Source organism: Phacochoerus africanus, chromosome 9 (assembly GCF_016906955.1).
Source record: "Phacochoerus africanus isolate WHEZ1 chromosome 9, ROS_Pafr_v1, whole genome shotgun sequence".
Classification (NCBI taxonomy): Eukaryota; Metazoa; Chordata; class Mammalia; order Artiodactyla; family Suidae; genus Phacochoerus; species Phacochoerus africanus.
This window is the reverse complement of record NC_062552.1, coordinates 114,378,101-114,401,323: the sequence shown is the minus strand read 5'-3', so window position 1 is coordinate 114,401,323 and position 23,223 is coordinate 114,378,101. Positions and strand designations below refer to the sequence as shown.

The following is a 23,223-nucleotide window of genomic DNA, read 5'->3' as shown; positions in this document are numbered from 1 at the left end:
GGTACCCAAAGCTATCAGCTGTCATGCTGTTAGCATCACACCCCAGCAGGGAGTCCAGTGCCTCCCTGTAAACAAATTGTGCTCTGAGTCAGCAGCCCTGGTGGAAGATGAGAGCTGGGGTTGGGGAGGTTTCAGGACCCGTTTGCCTAGAAGGAATAATGAAGCTTTACATTCCAGAATAAGGTATCAGGACTTTGCACTGTTAACGCTGAGGAGGCTTTGCAGGTTTATGAGCAGGCGATGTACATAAAAAAAAGATAACGATTCTAGTCCATGTTTGATAGAAATAAGTTTTTATTGGTTGAGATTTCTCTATTCTACTGTAACCCATTTTTACTCTTCCTCTTCATTTTCCTCCCAATGATGTAGTAAAACTTGATCTCTTCCATTAAGGTTGATTCCTTTCCCTTTACCCCCTTATTCTTTGCATGTAGCTGGAAGAAAATATTAGTCCTCTGAATTTGCTTACCCATCTTTCTGTGGCAGCTCACTGCTGCTGATGCCACTTTCCCCTCCTGTCCTAGGAATCCTTTGATGCAAGCACATTTTATCCTTTCTTTTCCCCTTGCATGGCCTCCAAAAGTCATAATCTGAATTTTATTTCTCGAACTAGAAAAGGCTTGCATCATACCTTTTAAAAGACCACTTTAATCCTTTTAAGCCCTCACTTTTAGGCATTTTTCAATCCCTGGAAAAACTAATATATGGCACAATGAATGCGAGCCCTCCCTTTTCCACTAAATCCAGGGCTAGACTTCCTGTCTAAATAACTTGGCATTTTTATTATTTTCTTCTTCGCTCTCCCTGGTTTATTGCAGTTTCTAATTTAAGCTCACTGTCATAGCCAGAAACTAGATGACTACATTTTCAAGAGGATTTCTCTCTGTGTGCTGACCCTGACACTTCGAACTGGCCACCACAGAAATAGATATGTATAGTATATATATATATTATATAGATATATTTATATACACAAATATATATATATTTTTTCACATAATGGAAACTTTCAAGGAAAAATGTATATAGTTTTGTTGGACTTTTTGAATATATCCACCCCTGTGGTGAAAGATGATCACTCGCCTAGGAAACTGCTGAAAAACAAAAAAACAAAAACAAAAACAAAAAGGAGAAAAGAGAACATTTCCAGTCTTTCTCTCTATGTGATTTATCTATATCACAGGTATTAAGTAGCTTGGAGAGTAAGAAAATGTATATATTCATTATAGGATGTGGAGAGTCCATTTTGCCAAGAGTAGTTTATAAAATGGAAGGAAATGCTTCCAATGGCATGAAAAATGCACAGACTTGCAGAGTCTGGAAGGATTTGTACAGATCATTGGTCCCAGTGGTCTTTAAGGCATGATCCGCCATCCTGGGGCCTGTGGGGGCACTTGCAGGGACACTGCTGGAGAGGGAAGGGTGGGGAGCCCACCCCACTCCAAGCTGAACAGCTTTGCCTTCCATCTCTACACATCAGGCTTTCCTGTTTTATAAAGAAGAACCTTTCCTACAATTAAAAAAATAAAAAGTCCAAAACTACTGATAGAATCTAATTATCTAGGCAATTTCTGAACACCTTCTGTTGATTAATAATGAATGCGGATAAACACATTGGTCTCTGTGGTTCCTGTTGTTGTCCTCATGTGTAACCACAGCGATGTGTGTTTAGGTAACTCATTTTTTTTTTTTTGTCTTTTGTCTTTTTAGGGCTGCACCCATGGCCTATGGAGGTTCCCAGGCTAGGGGTCCAGTCGGAGCTGTGGCCTCTGGCCTAAGCCACAGCCACAGCAACTCGGGATCCAAGTCTCATCTGTGACCACACTCACAGCAACACCGAATCCTAACCCACCGAGCAAGGCCAGGGATCAAACCCGTGTCTTCAGGGATGCCAGTCACGTTTGCTAACTGCTGAGCCACGACGGGAACTCCTAGGTAACTCTTATTACTGAAACAGTCGATAGAGAAGACCCAGCCTTGTATTTGAAATGAGAATGTTTTGAACATGGTCTTTGGCTCTGAGGCAGACACAGGTAATGCATGTCTCGTTAGGTATGAAATCTGGTGGCCGTAGAATTATGGAAAGTCTTTGTGAAGCAGGAATTTTAGGTTTGAGTATTGTGACAGCAGGTGGAGCTAGTAGTAGGAACCTTTTCTAGGCCATTTGAAGAGCAGCAAGATGTATAAAACTTACATTAATGTGTTTGCATTATTGAGCTGTAGGCATAGCAAACCTTTATGCATTGGCTTTGGAAAGTGGTCATGCTCCTACAAATGAGAGCCGAGCTACATGGACACTTCTCTGTTGTTTTTAGGAAAGGGACTCACATGGTGTTAAATGTACCTGCATGTGTTACCACTGAAGATTAAGACACGTTAAGAGCAGGAGTCAGGATGGGGCAGAGGGCATATGTTTATGTGGACAGATAGTGACTTAGGAGGAGTTCCTATTGTGGCTCAGTGGGTGAAGGACCCAACATCGTCTCTGTGAAGATGCAGGTTTGATCCCTGGCCTAGCTCCGTGGGTTAGGGATCTGGTGTTGCTCTGGCTGTGGCGTAGGCCACAGCTACAGCTCCTACTCAACTCCTGGCCCAGGAACTTCCATATGCCACAGGCGGGGCCGTGAAAAGAAAAATAAATAAGGTATATGATCTTTGGGAAAATAGTATGAATGAACTTGATTACAAATATAGAGTGGTTTGTGTTATGGATTGTTTATTACCACTTAAAAAGAAGAAACAGGAGTTCCCACGTGGCTCAGCAGGTTAAGGATCTGGCATTGTCACTGCAGTGGCTTGGATCACTGCTGTGGCATGGGTGCAGCCAAAAACATGAAAATTTAGAAACATTTTTTAAGATTTTTATTTTTTCTATTATAGTTGATTTACAGTGTTCTGTCCGTTTCTGCTGGACAGCAAAGTGACCCCGTCATACATATACATTCTTTTTCTCACATTATCCTCCCTCGTGTTCCATCACAAGTGACTAGATATTAGTTCCTTGAGCTATACAGCAGGATCTCATTGCTTGTCCACTCCCAACGCAATAGTCTGTATCTACTAACAAAATTTTTTGAAATAAAACAATTTTAAAAAAGAAACATACAGTCGAAATCCACGTACATTTTCTCCTAGGAAACACTAAAGAACATTTGCTTTGTATCCTCCAAGATTATGACATAAAGACCCGACTGCTTTATAGCTCCAAACACTGATGAGTTTTCTGAACATATAATTTAGAAGATATCACCACTCAGGTACTTTTTTTCCCCTTGCAAATCCGAGTCACACACTGAACCATGGAACTGTGCTTTTTCCCTCCCTTTATTGTTTCTCTAAATCAGATGCAGTAATTGAAGGGCAATATGCATACACTTCCTTTTGTTCAGAATTTTGTTTTTTACTATATCACATGTATTAAGAAATTGGGGTTTCTAAAACGATGCTTTTGCTGGCTGTGTGAATAAAAAGTGACCTATTTTTTTTTTTTTTGGTCTTTTTGCTATTTCTTTGGGCTGCTCCCGCAGCACATGGAGGTTCCCAGGCTAGGGGTCGAATCGGAGCTGTAGCCACTGGCCTACACCAGAGCCACAGCAACGGGGGATCCAAGCCGCGTCTGCAACCTACACCACAGCTCACGGCAATGCCGGATAGTTAACCCACTGAGCAAGGGCAGGGTCCGAACCCGAAACCTCATGGTTCCTAGTCAGATTCGTTAACCACTGCGCCACGATGGGAACTCCAAAGTGACCTACTTTTTGGCATTGGTTTACAGAGTTATAAGAACATTTAAAACACATTTTAATGCCTTTTGCTGAAAACTAGAAAGAACCTCTTCCCATGATTGTATTAACTTATTCAGTGAATGTGTAAGCAGTGCCCCCTACCAGCAGGGTATCTTACTAAGTCCCAGGGATAAATTTTTGCAATAGGCAACGCTATCCCTCAGGCAGACATGTGGCCACATACTTAGCCTAGGGACCCGACAGATCTGTGATTGTGTTATGAAGGCTGTTGGGCCCCAGGAAAGGGACTTAGCTGGGAGAAATCAAGGAAGTCTTCAAAGAAGAGGTAAAGCCCTAGTTGCGTCTGGAAGGAGATGTAAACACTCATTGGGAGACAGGAGAAAGCACTTACCAGACAGTGAGCCCGTAGCCCAGCAGGTGCTCCAGTGCGGAGGTGTGAAGGGGCCTGCGGTCTTGGGGAGGCGCTGGGACGTTTGCTAGGGGGCCGGAAAGGGCGAGACTGTGAAGGGCCCTGATCGGTGAATACTTTATTCAAGAATTTCAACCACTTCCACAATACTTCAATTAAAAAAAAAAATGAAGTCAATTAAAGAAAAGAATTTCAGCTACTCTAGATGTTGTTTAACTGGTTAGCTTTTGGTGCGCATGAAATGAAAGTTTTAGATTTGATGCTTTGGGAACACGGCATGACTAGACTTGAATTTTAACCTCAACCAGCAGTTTTCCGTATGGTCTCGGGTCACCAGGGCGATTCAATGAGAATGGAGCTGTACCAGAACACACCCTTCCCTACCCTGGGGGTCAGTGCTCCATATAACGCTAATTCTGTGCAATGCCGAGCGCTGTACTGAGCATGCGCCAGACACTCTGGCAGGTGCTCCGAGATGCGCCCGTTGCTTACCGTTTATCCTGCTGCTTTCTTGGTCTTGGTTGTCAACAGAGCATCCAACAGCTAAGCTCCCCAAATCGCAACTCCATCTCACCATCACCCCTGCCTGCTTCCCTGTCTTTCTCATCTCTCTCTTTTTTCTTTTTGGGGCCACACCTGTGGCATATGGAGGTTTCCAGGCTAGGGGTCGAATCTGAGCTACAGCGACCGGCCTACACCACGGCCACAGCAACGCCAGATCCAAATTGCATCTGCTGCCTACATCACAGCTCACGACAACACCAGATCCCTGACCCACTGAGTGAGGCCAGGGTGGAACCGGAATCCTCATGGATACCAGTTAGTTTCATAACCTGCTGAGCCACGACGAGAAGTCCTTCCTCATCTCTTTAAATGACTCCTTAGACCAGCTGGTGCTCAAGCCAGAACACTTGCTCTTGACATCTTCTTTCTCATGCACCATGTCTAGCCCTTCATCTGTCCTGCAACATGTTGAAAACCTTCCTCTCCTCTCTGTTCTCACCGCCCCAACCTGTGCCACAGCAGCAACCTGAGCCACTGCAGTCACAGCACTGGATCCTTAACCCACTGAGCCACTGGGCAATTCCCACGAGTCTCCTTTTTTATATTTTGCTTTCTCCCCAGTGCTTTTTCAAGACGATACCCAGAGAGATCTTGACAAAAATCTAAGTCAGATCACGTCACTTCTCAATGCAATTTTTTTATTGACTTCCTATTGCAACTAAAATAAAATTACTTCCTCTGGCCCACAAGGGCCAGTGTCTTCCAGCCCCAGCCTACGTTACCAACCCTGACCTGCACTGTTGTCATTCACTGCATTCAAGCCGCAGTGGTCTCTCTTCATTTCTCCCAGTTCCCACCCCATGGCCTGGGCACATGCCCTTTCCACGGCCTGGAAGGCTCTTCTTCCCACCCTTTAGTTAGTCCTTATCACTCAGGTCTTAGCCGAAATATTACTCCTGTGAGAGATCTCCCCTTCACCAGAGTCTACGCAAGGATTCCTATGTGTGTTCTCTCTCCCTCCTCTGTTTCCAGAGCTTAGCGCAGTGCCTGGCACACAGTGGGGCCTAAAGCATTGAGAAACAATCATTTAAACACATAGAGATAGATTGACTTTTTTAGTTTCTAAATCTTTAACTACAAGTAAGAAAAATGTGGAACATTAAACCATTTTCTACATTAAAAAAAAATTGTGAAACGATGCCATTTGCAGCAACACGGATGGACCTAGAAACTGTCATACTGAGTGACGTTAGACAGTGAAAGACAAACATCCTGCAGTATCACCTATATGTGGAATCTAAAAAAAAAAAAAAGATACAAGTGAACTTTTTTGCAGAATAGAAACAGACTCACAGACTTTAGAAAACCTATGGTTACCAAAGGGGACAGGCAGGGGGGTGGGAGGGATGGGCTGGGGGTTTGGAATTGGCATATGCACACCAAGGTATATGGAATGATTGGCCAACGGGTCCTGCTGTGTGGCACAGAGAACTCTACCCAGTTTTCTGTGATAGTCTATGTGGAAAAAGAATCTGAGAGAGGACGGATATGTGTGTATGTAAAACTTGGGTCACTTTGTTCTACAGCAAAAGTTATCACAACCTTGTAAATTAACTATATTTCAATAAACCTTAAAATAAAATAAGAAAAAAAACCCATTGGAGCTATTTTCAGAAAGGTATACAGCTCAATATACCTCACCAAAAGGCAAAGGGTGCAAGTTTTTAAAAATTAGCACGTGGTTATGGTGTGATTTGGGGCCATTTTTAAAACAGTGATACATTTTCTAAACAGAAATCCTGGCTTACAAAAATGAACTGCTCTTTTTATATATTTAGGGCTCAGTTCACTAAAATGTTTAAATTCTTGGCTTCGCTCTTTAAACCTACTACAAAGATCACATTAGAATTCATTTTAATAGACATTGTACGCACAGTATCCAATCTCATATGATCACGCTGGGCTCTTTTATTATGAGAATCACAGGAAACAGAGCCCAAGGCTGCAGAACAGTCATGGGGTGTACCTAAGGCTGGGGACGGTGCCAGCTCTATTGTTTACGAAATATTCTCTCCCCCTTTATCTGCAGTGTGCAATTGGTATTGACTTTTGAGAAACTGCTTCTTTGCCCTGATCTCCCAGCTGGAGAAAAACCTTCCATAATGACATCTGGCTAGAGAAAAAAAAGGGATCAAAGAAGCACATAAGGATAGAAAAATTATAAGACCTTGTTTCGTAAGTAATTTCGGGCCAGTCTGTTAGACCTGTTAGAAGGAAGAGTGTCCCACTTGTTCGAGGTCACCTTTTCTTTATCTGGGAAAGTTCAGTTTACTTCAACAGCGTCTATGTTTTTGCTATGGCAGTGGCTCATGCAGCGTCTACTTAGCTTTTAACAAAATATCTTTTCAACTTTAGAACTCTTTAGGAGTAAATACTGTTCACCAAAATTAAGATACACTTGTTTGTGATAAAGATCACTTTCCATTTTTTTCTTGTTGTTGTTTTCTTTTTAAAGAGGAAGACTTTAAATCTTTGGCAAATTGTTTTTTTTTCTTCCCCTTCCCCCAACTTTTAGGGATAGTACTTAAGGAGTTTTTAAGCATCGTAAGGAAAAAGAAGGAAGCTCAAGTATATTGGAATGAAATAAGACACATCTTCACAGCTTTTGACAGGCACTGTAAGTATCTATAAAGCACTTTTTTTTTTTTTTTGTCTTTTTAGGGCTGCACCCGCAGCATATGGAAGTTCCCAGGCTCGGGGTCGAATCAGAGCTGTAGTTGTTGGCCTACACTACAGCCACGACAACATGGGATCCAAGCCACATCTGCAAACTACACCATAGCTCATGGCAACACCGGATCCTTAACTCACTGAGTGAGGCCAGGGATGGAACCTGCATCCTCATGGGTACTAGTCAGGTTCGTTAACCACTGAGCCACAACAGGAACTCCTCTCTAAAGTGCTTTGATATAAAAAAAAAATCACTATTGGAGTTCCTGTTGTGGCTCAGCAGGTTAAGAACCCGACTAGTATCCATGAAGATGCAGGTTCCATCCCCGACCTCGTTCATTGGGTTAAGGATTTGGCATTGCCATGAGCTGTGGTGTAGGTCACAGATGGCAGCTTGGATCCTGTGTTGCTGTGGCTGTGGTGCAGGTCAGCAGCTGCAGCTCGGATTCACCCCCTAGCCTGGGAACTTCCATATGCTGCAGGTGCAGCCATAAAAACAAAACAAAACAAAATCGCTATTAAGGAACCACGAATAGGAACATATACTTAGTTAATAAAATAATCAATATATTGGGAATATTATTTTACTGTATTCGTTAGCTGTTACCTTAGATGGTGAATTTTTTTTTTCTCCATCATGATCTTAAATTCTTCACATTTATGATGGATGAAAGAGTATCTGCATTTATGTCATCGTACTTATGGTTTGCCTGCATTGTCATGGGGACAGCAGAAGGGCTGGCCATGGAGAAATATAGGTGATGACCACTTATACAGAACTGTGGGAGGCTACCAGGGCCTTTTTCTCTGACTCCTCCTTTGACCCACACATGATTGGAGGAAGTGTTCCCACCCACCCACCCCCAGGCAGCCGAGAGAGGTAGCTTCCGACCCCCTCCCCACACATCACATGCAGGATCAAAAGACTAGTGGAGCCCAGGTTCAGTATTTTGGCTGCTGCAATGGTTCCCTCTAAATATTAATATGCTATAATTTTAATACCAAGCAAGAAAAAAAGAGGAATTCTGAAGAACGAATTGTTGTGGCAGTTCACAAAGACTCAAAGCCTAATATCATTGTTGCTGTGTCTGTCCCTTAGTCCTGTCCCTGAAGCGCCAGAATCGGCAAATGGTAGGGCTGGAAGAGACCTCTGGGAACATCTGGGGCTGTACCGAGAGAGAACATACTAGATCACTAATTCTTCAAATGAGATCATCTCAGATTACCTTACTTGTAAAACTGACTACAAATGACTGCTTTTCTCCTACTACTATATTAACATCTTGATGCAAATATTATGGCTGAAATAGCAGGGCATAGGGTTTATAGAAGTAAGTGAATGGTTTATGTTCTGTTTTCAAATAGATCGTGGCTATTTAACTCTGGAAGACTTCAAAAAAGCATTTAGGCAAGTGGCACCCAAGTTACCGGAAAGGATTATTCTCGAGGTCTTTAGGTAAGGCACCAAAATCTTTATGTATGCCCACTCCATGATTTACCATTTGCTTTGACGAGTTTTCAGTTTTATGGAGAACACTCGTTTATGTGTATTTTTCACTAGTGAGCATTTTCATCTCACAGCATATTGTTGTGATCCAGAAGAGAATTTTATAATTAGCTGTTTGTCTGTCCACACCCTTGAGGAGACTCAAGTGGGTGGGGTGCTTGCACACCCGGGAGGTGCAAAACATACTTGTTTGTAGCACTAGAGAGAAGCAGAAAGTAGAACTTCTTTGTATATGTATGTATGGAATGAGCCCCCCCCCCCCCCCCGCCCCGAAGCTTTATTAATACTTGCCATGGATGCTGGTATTCACCCTTGGTCTGTATTTCATCAGACACAGGTTACACATGGTTCTTGGGTTGTCTGGAAAGGAGAGTTGGGTGGATCAATGGCGGCCCCTCCTTCGTTGGCTTTCAAAGCTGTTGACCCATGTTGCAGTTCACATACACCTGACAAAGTAGATTTAAAGATTATATTATGGTACCTTTATAAACTAATCCCAACAAAATGGGAAAGTGTCTTAAAAACTGCAGACTGGAGGAATGTGAACCGTGCAATCACAAGCTACCATGAGAAAGTGAAAGAGCTGTCTCTTCTTTGACTGCTAATGTGAACTCCTCAGCTACTGTTACCAGGTGTATTAATTAGGGTTCAGTACAGCAGTGAGAGCCAGAAACCCCCAAACAACAAAGCTCAAAAAAAGGAAACAATGTCCTCTTTCACATAAACATAAGGAGTCCAGGGCTGATTCGATGGCAACACAGATGTGAAGGACCTGGATTTCTCCCCTTCTTGTTGTTCTGGCTGACTCAGCACCTGGCTTTTCCCCCTTGCTTCAAGATGGCTGCTGAGGTTCCGGCCATCACACCTGAATTCTAGCTAGGTAGGCAGAAAGGAAGCAGAAGATATAGCCCTCTTTTTAAGTCTACCCATTATTTCTTCTTACATCTCAGTGATGAAAGCTTAGTTCCAAGGCCATGAATAGCTGCAAAGCGGGGAGGTAGGTCTGGAAAATGTAGTCCGTGCTCTGGGCAGTCATGTGCACTCAACTGGAGTTTCTGATACTGAGGAAGAAGGAGAGAACAGATATTGGGAGACATCTAGCAAGTGTTCCCATTTGGATAAATGTAATTTCATGAAATCTGACCAGAAGCCAGCCCTGCTCAGTAGAAATTATCAAGCGGGGTATTTGAAATCAGGATCTGCACTGGCTGTCACTAACAGAGACGTATATGAAATTCTTTTGCTGCGTCAGTTGTAAGCAGGTTCTCGAGCAAGTCATTGAAGAGAAAAGGAGCTCAAGCCAGAGGCCAGACACAGTGCCCCAGGACAGTGCTACTTAATTGATTCCAGAACAGCAAGTCCTTTAAAATATAGTAGCATCTTTGTGTACACTTTGTGATGAGATGAGTAATGAAAGTCAATGTATTTCCACCGCATGGCAGTGCTTTTTGACAAAAGAACAAAGAATTATTTCATTTTCCTTTTACAAAAAGACAAGTGTCCAAATTTGCTGACCTTTATGTGTTAAATGGTTTTAGGAGATGCCCCCTTATACTGCAGGTGTCATTTTGAAAAATACACTTAAATATAGCCCTTCAAGGTAGAAGTGGTGTTTTAACAATGAATGAAAAAGTCACCGCTTCTCAAAAGGAACCTTTGCTATAGGGAGAGCATTTTTGAAAATGGTTGTTTGGAAATATGACTCTATTTTAGAAAATGATGTGTGTCACCTATTAAGACCCTTTATATCTGCATGTCCCATAAGTTAAAAGTGGAATGTCTTAAGCTAGTGGAAAAACCATTGTACAAAGTTTCAGTGGTTTCAGGGCAGAATTTTTAAAAGTACAAAAATGTAATCACTTCAGTAAGTTTTCAAGAGTAACTAATTGATAGCAAGAGAGACAGATATTTATTAGCTGAATTTCAATTAGCCATACCAACAAAATAATTAAAACAAAAAACCCTTAAGTCTTTTCATTATTAGAAGATGGAATTTGAAATCGAAGAGCTCTTTTGGTATCTCTGACAGCCCTTAAGACGAAGTATTAAAACAAACTGAACTTGAAATTGCTCAGTCACAAAGGATTAAACCAAGACGTTCAGAAATAATAAAATATGTGAAATCACATCGTCCTTGTTAAATATTATTAACAATATCTGGTGATGGCCAAAAGCCATTTACCATTAATAAGTAAAATACTTTTATCTTTAGTTCTTAAGAAATTTCTATATTATATTTTATAATGAACATAACATGTTCATGTTGTAGCACCCATCCATAATCTATACATAAATGTATTCGAATGGCCATAAATCTTGTACTTCCTAGGACTGTGATCAAAAGAGTTCATAGAGACCACTGCCGTCTACAGCCAAACAAGGCATTTGAGTTAATTGCACATGACCTGCCTCAAGTCTCACTTGTATTATTATTTATAGCCCCACTCTCCCTAAACCAGAATAACTGATGCATGAGAAGAATCAAATGGAGCTCTGACCCCAAAAGAGAGAGAAATATTTCCTCTGAGTGTAAATCGAAGTAGGCCAGAGAAAAAGAGATGTCCGCCTTCCACAGGTCTCTGTTTCAGTTTACTTTTCAAAAACAAGGAAAAGAAAAGCAGCTGCGGAGGCTGTCAGTGATGCAAATTACGTAGCGTCTCTAAGATTAGACACTCAGCATGGGAGGCACTTGGATAGCTTGGCCTTAGTCAACCAGGGCAAATGGAGTCCATTCCCAGGCCCAGTTACCAAGAAGAAAGCTGATATTCCAGGACCCTTCAAAAGGCAGCCAGAGAGGGAGACTCCAATGAGACCAGCATCTGTGGTGTGAAGGGGGAAAGACGTTTTCATAATCTTTGATTCTTAGATCCTCCCCAAAGAAACCTCTGAAGACCAAGGGTAGTCTCTGTCGGAAGGACTTGCCCATGTCACACCTTCACTTTACAACCAACCAACCACAACAATAAAAGCAACCAAAACAAACTGTCCAAAAAGACAGACTTGGGGCATAGGGCATCAAAGAGTTATTTCATTTTATAACCTGATGGAAACCATGGTATATCATTCATTAAATCTGAGGGCTTTGTAAGAACTAAGTGAGACATGTTCATAAAGTTTGTGAATTGCTGCCTAACTAGTCTGGTGGTGGTTACTCTAGCAATTTTATCATGAGTAAAAGAAACATGGTTTAAAAAATAATAAGTAATATGTATATCATATTATAGATATATATGTAGAGAGTCAGGATTCATAACATTCACATTGTGTTTCGCAATCGCAGTCTCTTTTGTTTCAATCTTAGTTCTATCGTTAGATAGATTCAAAGCTCAGGTCCCGTCTTTGTGCTGTAGTTTGCGCTTAGCTGAAGTCTATCCTCTAGGTAGGGATCATAAGAACTATATTCCCTGGGGTCTTCCATGTTCAACAGTGTTCATCTGGGCGACTGTCCTTGAATAAAGATACATAATGAATTGAATATTAACATTTTTGATTCATATGCTTTTTCTTCAAAAATGCTGATTGTGCTTATATAGGAAGTCTTTTTATTTTGTTTTATTTTTTTTTTTGGTTGATTTCTCTTTCTTTCTTTCGTCTTTTTTTAAAGGCCACACCCAAGGCATATAGAAGTTCCAAGGCTAGGGGTCGAATTGTAGCTGCAGCTGTGGGCCTACATCACAGCCACAGCAATGCCAGATCCAGCTCATGGCAACACTGGATCCTTAACCCACTGAGCAAGGCTAGGGATCGAACCTACATCTTCATGGATACTAGTTGGGTTTGTTGCCACTAAGCCACAATGGGAACTCCTTTTTTGCTAATTTCTATTTCTTTGGCTTGCATTGTTCACCATGTCTCTCAGTATATTTTCAGCAATGTCTCTTCTCCTTTGCGCTGTGTCCAATGTGGCTTTTTTTTTTTTCTGTTATAGTTTTATTTTCCTCATACATTTCTTTCTTGAGCTGTATCTGCTGATGTTTCATTTCATTTTGTTATTTTGTTGTATCTTGTTTTATATCGTCTACCCTAAGTCCTTCTGTATCTCTTAGCAACTCTCCCCCCCCCTTATTTTTTGTCTTTTTAGAGCTGCACCCATGGCATATGGAGGTGCCTAGGCTAGAGGTTGAATAGGAGCTGCAGCAGCCAGCCACAACCACAGCCACAGCAATGCCAGATCCTTGACCCACTGAACAAGGCCAGGGATTGAACCTGCGTTCTCATGGATGCTAGGCAGATTCGTTTCCACTGAGCCATGATGGAAAGTCCTATTTTCAACTGTTTTTTTTTTTTTTTTCTTGTTTTTTGTTTGTTTGTTTTTATGGACGTGTTTGCTTTACTATGAGGAGCAGTTTTTGAGATTTTATTTTTAATAGGTGGCTGCTTGGCGTCTGCTAACTATAGCTTTCTCCATATAAGTTACGAAAAAAAAATTTCATGTAAATTTTCTACCTAAGGAAGGCGTTTGAGGAATGTTACATTCTTAAACCAAGAGATGACATCGTACGTAAAAAACAAAATCAAAACTTGGTACTAGTTTATATTATCTCTAAAGATAACATAAAATATTTAATATTTAGGTTTCAAAATTTTAGATTTCTTTCAGTGTTTGAAACTTACAACTTTGTTTTCCCCTTAGTGTTGATGCTCATGACTTGTGCATCTGTCATAACGACCAAAGCTTATTTGTAGATGATGGTTCACTATTATTAAGAAATTCTTAGGAAACTCTGTTCTCTAGAACCTTCTTTTTTTTTTCTTCCCACTACAAATACCAGAAGTTTAAGGGGTATGAGAACTGAGTAGTGCTGTTTGTCCAATGGAATGAATCTGAGATAACAGGCTGTTTCTAGGACTAAAAATTTAAAACAAGAAACATCTTTCTTCTTTCACACTAGTAGAACTTAATGAAAACTTTGTAGTACCTTTAAAAAAAAAGTTCAAAGAGGTCACCAAGTGGCTCAGTAGTGGGTTAAGGACCTGACCTTGTCTCTGTGAGGATGCAGATTCGTTCCCTCGCCTCACTCAGTGGGTTCAGGATCCCATGTGGCCGCAAGCTGTGGCGTAGGTCATAGACACGACTCGGATCCTGTGTTGCCATGGCTGTAGTGTAGGCTGGCAGCTGCAACTCCAATTTGACTCCTAGCCTGGGAACCTCCATATGCCACAGGGGCGGCCATTTAAAAGAAAAAAAAAAAGTTCTAAAATCTTCAGTGATTCTAAAGAGTGCAGTGAAAACTATTTAACCTATCTCCAACATCTGGTCCCCTTTCCGAACTCATCTTTCATTCATCATCCCAAATTCCTGTCTCCTTGGGCATAACCTTCCCTTCGTGTGATGTGTGTTTATACTTCATTGTGTTGCCCTTGCTGGCAGTGCATTTCTCTCCTTCTTCCCTGTCCAAATTAGACCTATCTTTCAAGGTCCTGCTCGATAAATATACACACGAAAAGCCTTTTTCCCCTTTATATTGAACCGTGTTGTTTCCTTTCTCTGAATTTTGATAGATGGTTGTGTCATTTTTTCAATCACTTAAATAAAAATACAGTGCTAAGCTTCTCTCCATAAACTACCACAAGGCCTTTGAGTTTACCTATGTCTAACTTCCACCCTTCTCAGCATGTTACCTTATACCTTCTAGCTACTTAATAACTGTTAGTCCACTGTCACTTACTCCAAGTACCAAGAAACAGTAAAATTTTCACTTATTGTTTTATTTATGGTTCAATGTCTTTCTTATAATCTAGGAAAGAGTCCTTTTTCAAATGCAGTCAGGAGCTTTATATCCACATATGGCCTTACCGTCCATTTTTCTTGTTCTACATATGATTTTCATGAATTAATCTCTGATGGCCTCTCTGCTTTATTTTGGAGACATTTTCAGGCCATGATTTAGACCCAGCTGTCATCAGGGAGCCAGCTTAATGTTCTTTCTTGACTTTGCCCGCCATCGGTGCCCTGCGGTATTTCTGGCTGGCGTTTCTCTCGGCATGGCTCTGTTTGCTTCCCCATGCCTGGGAGCCTTCTCTTTCTCATCGTAAGCACTGAGATTTGCACTTTCCCACCACCTGTCAGTTGGCAAAAAGCTCTGGGAAGATGCTTCTGCTTTCCAGCCATGAAATGAAACATGGATGAGCAAAAGGCCCACCAGTGTCCAAGATTCTGAGTGTAGGCAGGTTGCCAGGTAGTAATGTGATCAGAGATATTAAGGCACCAAAATGCTCTCTGGTCACAACTGGAGACATTTAAAGTTATATCTGATATTTTTGGTTTAAGAATCTCATTCGTATTTCATGGGAAAGGTCAAAAATATGGAATATCCAGTTCTCCTTTGGGGAGTATTAAAAACTGGTTGAGAATAAAAGCATCATGAATTGTGGGATAATATATTTTCAGTGTCAGAGTGTCAGTGGGGTAGGGGCTTAAGGATGCAATTTTAAAAGGGGGTGATGTATACCCCCCTCTTGATGGAAAGATCCCGTGTGCCTTATATCACAACCATTGTGGGGGAAGGGACCCCCTGAGCTTGGGTAAAGTGAACAGATTCTTCTGTTCCACTGATTGGAAGAGTCTTCTGGAAACAAGGAGCCCAGGAGTTTCTGTGTGGCTCAGAGGGTAAGGATCTGGCATTGTCACTGTAGTGGCTTGGGTTACTGCTGTGGCGCAGGGTCAGTCCCTGCCCTGGGAACTTCTGCATGCCGAGGGTGTGGCAAACAAAACAAAACAAAACAAAAACCAAGGAGCCCAAAGGAAAGTGATATATGATAGCATTTATTTTTTCATATCATTTGCATCTCTTTTGAAGTTTTCTTTTTTTTTTCTTTTGTATTTTTAGGGCCACATGTGCTGTATGTGGAAGTGCCCCAGCCTAGGGGTCGAATTGGAACTGTAGCTTCTGGCTTACACCACAGCCACAGCAATCAAAATTAGCAGGTTTTCCTTTCTTTCCTTCCTTCTTTCCTTCCTTCCTTCCTTCCTTCTCTCTCTCTCTCTCTCTCTCTCTCTCTCTCTCTCTCTCTTTCTTATGGCTGTACCAATGGCATGTGGCAGTTCTCAGGCTAGGGATTGAATCTGAGCCACAGCTGTGACCTATGTTACAGTTTCAGCAATGAGGGATCCTTTAACCCACTGCACCAGCCCTGGGATTGAACCTGTACCTCTGCAGCAACCTGGCCTGCTGCAGTCAGGTTCTTAACCCACTGTGCCACAGCAAGAACTCTTGAAGTCTTATGTTCTTTAGCTTCCTGTAATTCCTTTCTGGTGGCCACTGACTTGTGGCATATCATTTTTTTGGACAGTCGCTAACAGGAGAGAGTTTCCCAGTCATTAACCTGTGCATCAGAATGAATGTCTTATAAATATAGTGAGGTGACCTCTACAAGATCACAGTTATTTTTTATTTTTTAATTTTTTGTCTTTTCGCTATTTCTTTGGGCCGCTCCCATGGCATATGGAGGTTCCCAGGCTAGGGGTCCAATCAGAGCTGTAGCCACCGGCCTACGCCAGAGCCACAGCAACGCAGGATCCGAGCCGTGTCTGCAACCTACACCACAGCTCACGGCAACGCCGGATCGTTAACCCACTGAGCAAGGGCAGGGACCGAACCCACAACCTCCTGGTTCCTAGTCGGATTCGTTAACCACTGCGCCACGACGGGAACTCCGTGGATCACAGTTATTATAGTGAGACCTACTTTGGTGAATATAATTGTTGATCTGGAAGTATCTACATGTCTCTCTATATAGAAAACTGTTAAAAAAAAAAACAAACCCTGGAGATTGTATCTCATTCTTCATAACGACATCGATACCTGTTGGCAGCAATACCGCCTATGTGAGTGTAATGAGCACATAAGTAAACTTCTGGAGTTTCCACTTTTTAGTTCATGAATTTTTGTATCTTCTCTGCAGTGGTGATGCCTTGGTTTTTATTTCAATTTTTTTGTTTCAAAATTTTATTTTCAGAGATTCCCTTTTCTGATTATTTTCTTGCATGGGGTCACTGAATGGAGACTACAAACCTGTGTAAGCTTTTCAAGCTGACCTCAGAATTTCTTTTGTCTGGGGACTTTTGCATGTAATATATTAAATACAACTGCACCTTAAAAATTCAGCCGTAGCAATAATTATATGTTAATCATTTTAAAATGCCGGTTTTTCAGAGGGTTCTTTTGTTTTGTTTTTTAGGGCTGCACCCGCAGCATTTGGAAGTTCCCAGGCTAGGGGTTGAATCAGAACTGCAGGCCCCAGTCTACACCACAGCCACAGCAATGCTGAATCGGAGCTGCATCTGTGACCCGTACTGTAGCTCACAGCAACGCCGGATCCTTAACCCCCGAGCAAGGCCAGGGATTGAACACATGTCCTCACGGATACTAGTCTGGGTTCTTAACCTGCTGAGCCACAGTGTGAACTCCCAAGGGTTCTTAATCATTTTGCTCCATGGACAAACTTATATCCTTGCCTTTGAGGGTAGTCCTTTTACCAATACACATGTTAGAATTGGTGGTGCAGAAATCGAAACTCAGAAACCAGACAAGAAAACAAGCAGAGAAGAGTTCATTGCAGAGATGTTCAAATAGAATGTGTTCTTTTGGTTTCTTCAGTGAGGCTAATCAGTTCATGTTAACAAGGATGTATTATTTGACTGGAAGTAATATTTAATCTCCTTCACATTCAGGATGTCCTGATTCTGTAGTCCTCTCTCCTGTCCAGATGCAAATTCTATTTCTCCTTCAAGGCCCAGCTGTGAAGATAGTGCTCTTCTTGAAAGCTAGCCCTCCCCTACCCCCTACTCAGCCCTCCCCTACCCCGTACCCAGCCCTACCCTACCCCCTACCCAGCCCTACCCCACCCCCTACCCAGCCCTCCCCTACCTCCCCCACCCCCCGCCCAGCCCTACCCCACCCCCTACCCAGCCCTACCCTACCCCCCCACCCCCTGCCCAGCGCTACCCTACCCCCTACCCACTGCCTCTCAACTACAAAAAGGAAATTGTCTCCTCCTTCTGCTGGAAACTCCTGATCTGTCATCAGCGTCTTTCTTCTTTATGCTAATATGTAGGTATTTGTATACATCGATGCTTTCCAATGTTCCAACCTGAGCTTAGTGCGAAGAGACATGAGTGGAGTACCCAGCGTCACACTCCCATAGCACGGTTTTGTACCTGTCAAGGAAATAATTAAATTTTATGTAAATGAATGGCTTCTTCAGTGAACAGCTTTTTTTCTTTTTAGGGCCACACCCGCAGCATATGGAACTTCCCAGGCTAGGGGCTGAATGGGAGCTGCAGCCGCCGGCTTACAGCACAGCCACAGCAGTGCCAGATTCAAGCCATGCCTGCGGCCTATACCATAGCTCACGGCAACATCAGATCCTTAACCCCCTGAGCAGGGCCAGGGATCGAACCCACATCCTCATGGATACGAGTCGGGTTTGTTTCCACTGAGCCAGAACAGGAACTCCACGAACAGCCTTTTTCTTCTTTATTTTGTGTTTTGCTCTCCAGGTGCTGCCCTGGCGCCACATTAAGATAGTGCAGTATAGTAAGACCTGGGCTAGGGATCAGGAGCCTTGAGTTCTGGTTTCTGGTCCCAGCTCGGCCGCTCACCCGTTTTTCCACAAACCGCCAGAACTCTCTGGCCTGCCCTGTCCACATCTCAGAAATGCAGGGGCTGCGTTATGTGGCCTGGCTGGCAGGCTTCTTCTCCTTCCAGGACCCGCTGGTGGGGTGATCCATCATGGTCGGTGGCGTGGCAGGCTCCTTGATTCTCTCTGTGCATCCCAGATATTATTCAGACTCCACCACGGCGTGCATACAGATGTGGTCTGTCAGTGTGACAGACGGCTCTCTGGAGGAAATGACTCGGGTTGACAGCTCTCCAACCCTGGGTTTAGTTTTTGAGATGTCACCGTCGCAGGCGTTGTGGATAGCCTATCCAGTGCCTCGTCTGCATGTGTGGTTGAATACGCTGTGCTTGCTGGAATAGCACAAGGGCTGTTTCTCTCTTAATCCAGCTGTCACGTAAGAAACCGCTGCCATGGTTTCTTTCCTGGGACCGAATGTTGCTGGCCCTTTCAGTCCTCCTTGAGGTTATTAATGGGTGCACAGCATCATGGGTCTGTTCATGCCGCTTTCCTTCATAGAAAGAGGAATCTGTCGCTTCCGTTTCTCTTTTATAGTAGCTAGCTACCTTCTGGGTGAAAAATTTTTATAATATCTTGTGTTTAAAAAATAAGAAAAGCTTGTATTTAATAAAATAAATGTATGTTTTATAGGAGTCATTTAAATTTACATTGTTGTAAGACGTCACACAAAAATAGGCTCAGAATTAAGAGTTATGCTTCAAAATTGCAGTTGTTCCCCTTAGACACAGCCTAAAACATCAGGACCAAAGATTTCTAATGCTGTGTTTTGATCTATGGCATTCTGACCTATGAGTTCGCTACCTCGGGTTTAGCGGTGTGGTCTACCCAGCTCCTACCCATGCATCCTCTTCCCTCCGGCCACCTTGAAAAGATACTTTCTCGTCATTCAAAGCTCCAAAGACCTAGGGAGCTTGTTTGCGATGCCGAATCTCAGGCCTCACTCCAAACATCCTGAATCAAATGTCTTTACTTTAACAGGATCCCTGGGTCGGCGTTCCCGTCGTGGCTCAGTGGTTAACGAATCCAACTAGGAAGCATGAGGTTGGGGGTTCGATCCCTGGCCTTGCTCAGTGGGTTAAGGATCTGGCATTGCGTGAGCTGTGGTGTAGGTTGCAGACGCGGCTCGGATCCCTCGTTGCTGTGGCTCTGGTGTAGGCTGGCGGCTGCAGCTCCAATTCGACCCCTAGCCTGGGAACCTCCATATGCTGCGGGAGTGGCCCAAGAAAAAGGCAAAAAGACAAAAAAAAAAAAAAAAGATCCCTGGGTGATCCATATGCCCATTAAAGTTTGAAAATCAGTGGTCCACCCTCTTCATTAAATTTTGGATAATGAAAGTGAATTAGTATTACTTTTTTCTTTTTTCTTTTTTTTTTTTGCTTTTTCGGGCTGAACCTGCGGCATATGGAAGTTCCCTGGCTAGGGGTTGAATCAGAGATATAGCTGCCGGCCTACACCACAGCCACAGCACGTGAGATCTGATCTGTGTCTTCAACCTACACCGCAGCTCACAGCAATGCGGGATCCATAACCCACTGAGTGAGGCCAGGGATCAAACCCGCATCCTCATGGATACTAGTTGGGCTCATTACCACTGAGCCACAACGGGAACTTCCAGTATTACTTTTTCTTTTTTGTCTTTTGTCTTTTTAGGGATGCACTCAAGGCATATGGATGTTCCCAGACTAGGGGTGGAATCGGAGCTATAGCTGCTGGCCTACGTCACAGCCATAGCAACACAGGATCCAAGCTGCATCTGTGACCTTCACCCCAGCTCACTGCAACGCTGGATCCTTCGCCACAGCTCACTGAAACACTGGATCCTTAACCCATTTAGCAAGACCAGGGACTGAACCCCGTGTCCTCATGGGTACTCGTTGGGTTCGTTAAGCATTGAGCGACGACAGGAACTCCGAGTATTCCTTTTTCATGTTACTTCTTGACCTCAGGAAGTTTTCATCCCCTACCAGATAACCTCCAGACTCCTTGCCTGGCATACCACCCCCTCCTGTATCCATGGCCTGCGCCCCTCTCGTGAGACTTGGATTTCTTCTTGTTGTAATACCTCGAGCCGGTTCATCAGCATGTCACACACCATGAGATGAGATTGATTTGCTCTCTGTCACATCTGTACCCAACCTTTCCCACTGCTGTGCATCCCAGGAGACCTTGCCTTCTGCTTCATGGACAGGGTCATGGCTTCTGCCTGGTTTCTTTTTCTGCCTTCTCGTCAGTTCCAGAGTTAGTTCTATTTTCCTTCAGTTGGATTTCTTTGGAATAAAAGTCTCTTCTTTTTGGCTTTTTTTCTAGTTCCTTTCCTTTTTTCTTATCTCATCCCCTCCCCTTCTTCTAAGAGCTTTCCCCATCAGTCATCCCTCCTCCTGTTTTTTTTTTTTTTTTTTTGTCTTTTTAGAACCACAACTGCAGCATATGGAGGTTCCCAGGCTAGGGGTTGAATTGGAGCTGAAGCCACTGGCCTATACCACAGCAATGGCAATGCCAGATCCAAGCCACATCTGCGACCTACACCACAGCTCATGGCAATGCTGAATCCGTAACCCACTGAGCAAGGCCAGGGATTGAACCTGTGTCCTCACGGATGCTAGTCAATTTGTTTCTGCTGAGCCATGACAGGAACGCCTCATTCCTTCTCTTGTTTATAACCTCCATCCCTACTGGCAGAGATGCTGTGGTCTCCTCAGACTAGAAAGCTGCTCCCCTCACCTGAGTCCTACCAGGTTGTCCCCCTGTCCTTTTTATAAGTTGTTTTTTTTTTTTTTTTAATTGTCAGCTTCTCAGGACATTAAGCACTCTCCCTGGGACCGTGCCCTTGATGCTTGCTCGTCTCCAGCTTTCGTGGCACCTCCCAGTCCAGTGACAGTGACAGCGGCCCCATTCATTAAACAGCTGCTAGTATCATCTTACTGAATCTGTGTGGTCATCTTCCAAATCAGCTTTATTCATACCCATTCTACAGATGAAGCTGAGCGCCTTTATCACTCATCTCAGGCCAAACTAGACTGACTTCTCACTTATTTTATCTTTTGGGTAGGAAGAAAAGGCATCGGAAATTGACAAATAATCACACATTTTTATTTGATGACAGTCACATTGCTGGCACTTGTTAGCAGACAGATGTTTCTGTTACACCTCAAAATTGTATTTTTTGATTTAAGAATGCTGTTGCCTAATAATAATAGACAGAATTTACAGTTAAAATGTCTAAAGGCACTTAGCTTTAAGTGTCATTCAATAATCACGCTAAAGGAACATATTCAGAAATAACAATAAAACTTATAAAATGATTTTCTTAATCCAAGTCTTCTTATTGTTAAGGTTCCTGGTAACTTATTCATGATTTCAGGTGGAAATCTTCCCTGCCTTGGAGATGGCATGACCAGGCACCCGTCCAAAGAGAGGAGGGGACAGCAGAAGAGTCTTATTCTTATTTCCCTTTAGCAGTAATTTAACTGTGTTTGCCAGAGAGAGAATAGTCAATGAGTACCTGAGTGAATGAATCGATGAGTAAATAAAGGAGCAAAGGAGTAGAATGAAGTTGATCAAAATTTGCATGTTGAAGTTGTGTGTTAAATTGGGTAGAGCAGCTGCTGGCCCTGCATTTTATCTGAGCCTGTTGCAAATTGTCTTCTTTTCTGGGCTTTCCATTTCAGATTTAGAGTCAGAGGCTTTAAAACATATGAACTTGACCACGCATTTGTGTAGACATTTAAACTGCTGTCATCGTAAAATTATTACGGTAGTTTTAAACTCTGTCAGAAAGCTTTTAACAGGACTCTGTTATCAGAGTCAACTTTAATCAATTGGATGAAACTTTCTTTGTCTTTCTCTCTTGCAAGTTGTCTACTAGAGAAGTTTCTTTTAGTGACCCAGTTTGTTAGAGTGTGGTGCCATTCATTCTGCTGGTTACCTGTTCGGCATGACGAGTGGCCGAATGTCCTTTTCATAGACACCTTCAATTCACAGATCGGTTGTTTGGGGGAAAAATAATTGGACCTAGTTCTTCAGGAATACTTATTTCCACAAGCTGATGTACAGAAATCAGATGAGCCCCTATGGTTCAGTTGTGCTGTCTCTACACTGGCATCCATTGCTAGATGGGTCTCAGTTAAATAGGAGGGAAAGCTAAATGGCAGTACATATTCACATGTCCATATATCAGCATCCATCTCTGAGTCAGGAATCTTGATGAAAAAAAGATAAAAATTTATTTATTTATTTATTTTCTTTTTAGGGCCACACTCATGGCATATGGAAGTTCCCAGGCTAGGGGTCGAATCAGAGCTGCAGCTGCCAGCCTACATCACAGCCACAGCAGTGCTGGATCAGAGCTGCATCTGCGACCAATACTACAGCTCACGGCAATGCTGGATCCTTAACCCACTGAGCAGGGCCAGGGATCAAACCCTCGTCCTCATGGATACTAGTTTTACAAAAATTTTTAAATGTAAAATTACCTCCTCAATCATTTTTTTAAAATTTATTTATTTTTTGTCTTTTTGCCTTTTCTTGGGCCGTTCCCGCGGCATATGGGAGGTTCCTAGGCTAGGGGTCTAATCAGAGCTGTAGCTGCCAGCCTACACCAGAGCCACAGCAACGTGGGATCCGAGCCACATCTGTGACCTACACCACAGCTCATGGCAATGCCGGATCCTTAACCCACTGAGCAA

At 42.9% G+C, this 23,223-nt stretch overlaps 1 protein-coding gene across 7 annotated transcripts in view; it reads left to right on the top strand.

The window, feature by feature from the left end:
• EFCAB11 (EF-hand calcium binding domain 11) overlaps nucleotides 1-23,223 on the top strand; it is a 192,909-nt gene that overhangs the window by 12,272 nt on the left and 157,414 nt on the right. For all 7 annotated transcript variants that reach the window (XM_047794929.1, XM_047794932.1, XM_047794931.1 and 4 more), the window contains 2 exons: nucleotides 7,235-7,336; nucleotides 8,755-8,845. In XM_047794929.1, the coding sequence (XP_047650885.1) occupies nucleotides 7,235-7,336; nucleotides 8,755-8,845 (193 nt within the window). The remainder of the gene's footprint in view (nucleotides 1-7,234; nucleotides 7,337-8,754; nucleotides 8,846-23,223) is intronic.